Here is a 3,241-nt window from a genome sequence, read left to right on the forward strand (position 1 = left end):
TTTCATTTTTGAAGGCCCATCAGATGGTTGGGAAGAGATTTCTTTCTTATTAGGCCTTTGTGAGGGATTTCAGTGCAGAAACTTCTACCATTGATTCAGTCCCGGTAGTGAGGGACTTTCCGGATGTGTTTCCTGTAGACCTACTGGGTATGCCACCGGACAGGGATATTGACTTTGGTATTGATTTGGTGCTGGGCACTCAGTCCATTTCTATTCCACCATATCGTATGGCACTGGCGGAGCTGAAGGAGTTGAAGGAGCAGCTTCAGAAACTCCTTGATAAGGGGTTTATTCAGCCTAGCGTGTCGCCATGGGGTGCACCAATTCTATTTGTGAAGAAAAAGGATGGCACGATGAGGATGTGCATTGACTACAGACAGTTGAACAAAGTCACAATCAAGAACAAGTATCATTTGCCTCGTATTGATGATTTATTTGACCAGCTTCAGGGAGCGAGAGTGTTCTCCAAGATTGATCTCCAGTCGGGGTATCACTAGTTGAAGATCAGGGACTCGGATATTCTTAAGATGGCTTTCAGGACCCGATATGGTCATTATGAGTTCCTTGTGATGTCTTTTGGGCTGACCAATGCCCCAGTAGCGTTCATGCATTTGATGAACAACGTGTTTCGGCCTTATCTCTACTTGTTTGTTATTGTATTCATTGATGATATTTAAGTGTACTCGTGTAGTCAGGAGGATCATGTTGATCATTTGAGAGTTGTATTGTAGCAGCTGAGGGAGGAGAAGCTTTATGAAAAGTTCTCCAAGTGTGAGTTTTGGCTCAGTTCAGTGGCTTTCTTTGGGCACGTGGTGTCCAGTGAGGGTATTCAGGTTGATCCGAAGAAGATAGAGGAAGTTTAGAGTTTCCATAGGTCGTCCTCAGCCACAAAGATTCGTAGCTTTCTTGGTTTGGCGGGTTATTACCATCGGTTCGTTCAGGGATTTTCATCTATTGCATCACGCTTGACCAAATGGACTCAAAAAGGTGCTCCTTTTAGGTGGTCGGATGAGTGTGAGGCGATCTTTCAGAAGCTCAAGATTGCCTTGACCACAACCCTAATGTTAGTTTTACCATTAGCTTCAAGTTCATATATAGTATATTGTGATGCTTCTAGAGTTGGTATTGAGTGTGTGTTGATGCAGGAGGGTAGAGTGATTGCTTATGATTTGCGTCAGTTGAAGCCTCATGAGAAGAACTACCCTGTTCATGATCTAGAGTTGGCTGACATTGTTCACGCGTTAAAGATTTGAAGGCATTATCTTTATGGTGTATCTTGCGAGGTGTTTACTGATCATCGTAACCTCCAACACTTGTTCAAGCAGAAGGATCTCAATTTGAGGCATCGGAGATGGTTAGAGCTGCTAAAGGACTATGATATCACTATCTTGTACCATCCGGGGAAGGCCAATGTAGTGGCCGTTGCCTTGAGTAGGAAGGCGGTGAGTATGGGCAGTTTGGCGTATATTCCTGTTGAGAGAGGCCTCTTGTAGTTGATGTTCAGCCTTGGCCAATCGATTTGTGAGGTTTGATATTTGAGTCCAGTCAGATCTTAGCTTGTATAGTTTCCCGGTCTTCCTTGTTTGATCGCATCAGAGAGCGCCAGTATGATGATTCTCATTTGTTTGTCCTCAAGGATAGAGTTCAGCACGATGATGCCAGAGATGTGACTATTGGTGATGATGGGGTATTGAGGATGCATGGCCGGATATATGTGCCCAACGTAGATGGGCTTCGGGAGTTGATTCTAGAGGAGGCCCATAGCTCATAGTATTCCATCCATCTAGGTGCCGCAAAGATGTATCAGGATTTGAGACAGCACTACTAGTGGAGGAGAATGAAGAAAGATATAGTGGGATTTGTAGCTCGGTATCTCAATTGTTAGCAGGTGAAATATGAGCATTAGAGACCGGATGGCTTGCTTCAGCAGATGGATATTCCAGAGTGGAAGTGGGAGCGGATCACCATGGATTTCGTAGTTGGATTCCCAGGGACTTTGAGGAAGTTCGATGCTATTTGGGTGATTGTGGATCGGCTGACCAAGTCCGCACACTTCATTCCTGTGTGTACTACCTATTCTTTGGAGCAGTTAGCAGAGATTTATATCCGAGAGATTGTTCGCCTGCATGGTATCCCAGTTTCCATCATTTCAAACAGGGGTACTCAGTTCATATCGCAGTTTTGGAGAGCCGTGCAACGAGAGTTGGGTACTCAAGTTGAGTTGAGCACAACTTTTCACCCTCAGACGGAGGGGCAGTCCGAGTGCACTATTCAGATATTGGAGGACATGTTGCGCTTGTGTCATTGATTTTGGGGTTCATGGGATCAGTTCCTACAGCTTACAGAGTTTGCATATAATAACAGTTATCAGTCGAGTATTCAGATGGCTCCATATGAGGTTTTATATGGGAGGCAGTGTAGATCTCCAATAGGTTGGTTTGAGCCGGGTGAGGCTAGACTCTTGGGTACAGACTTGGTGCAAGATGCTGTGGACAAAATGAAGGTGATTCAGGAGCGGCTTCGTATACCGCAGTTGAGACAAAAGAGTTATGCCGACAAGAAGGTTAGTGATGTGTCTTACATGGTTGGGGAGAAGGTTCTATTGAAGGTTTCAACCATAAAGGGTGTCATGAGATTTGGAAAGATGGGTAAATTGAGTCCTTGGTTCATTGGGCCTTTTGAGGTGCTTCGGAGGATTGGGGAGGTGGCTTATGAGCTGGCTTTGCCACCTAGCTTATCGAGTGTGCATATGGTATTTCATGTTTATATGCTCTAGAAGTATATTGGTGACCCGTCTCATATTTAGGATTTCAGCACAGTTCAATTAGATGGTGATTTGACTTATGTTGTGGAGCCAGTGGATATTTTAGAGGGACAGGTCCGAAAGTTGAGATCAAAGGATATAGCTTCAGTGAAAGTGCAGTTGATAGGTCGGCCCGTGGAGGAGGCTACCTAGGACACCAAGGGGGAGATGCGGAACAGATATCCACACCTATTTGAGGCTTCAAGTATGTTTCTTGACTCGTTCGAGGTCGAACGTTTGTTTAAGAGGGGGAGGATGTAACGACCCGATCAGTCGTTTCATGAGTTACCGCTCCATTTCCCCCATTTTTGCTTCCTTGTGTGTTGTTCAGCTGTATTTCATCATATCGTGTTGGGGGTGCTGTGTTCGGAGTGGTCTTAGGGTGGAATGAGACATTTAGTCTTTAAGTTGGTTATTTAGTTGGTAAAGTCAAATGGA

The 3,241-nt window shown here is 44.8% G+C and overlaps 1 protein-coding gene across 1 annotated transcript; it reads left to right on the plus strand.

Annotated features, from left to right (window-relative positions):
* The first annotated feature begins 227 nt into the window (after positions 1 to 227).
* Positions 228 to 2,956, plus strand: LOC138877934 (uncharacterized). The gene is made up of 3 exons (XM_070157579.1): positions 228 to 389; positions 2,330 to 2,563; positions 2,807 to 2,956. Exons 1-3 carry the CDS (start codon positions 228 to 230, stop codon positions 2,954 to 2,956), a joined length of 546 nt encoding a protein of 181 aa, XP_070013680.1.
* The last annotated feature ends 285 nt before the right edge of the window (positions 2,957 to 3,241 follow it).

The sequence above is a fragment of the Nicotiana sylvestris genome, chromosome 9 (genome assembly GCF_000393655.2).
Source record: "Nicotiana sylvestris chromosome 9, ASM39365v2, whole genome shotgun sequence".
NCBI classification, from domain to species: Eukaryota; Viridiplantae; Streptophyta; class Magnoliopsida; order Solanales; family Solanaceae; genus Nicotiana; species Nicotiana sylvestris.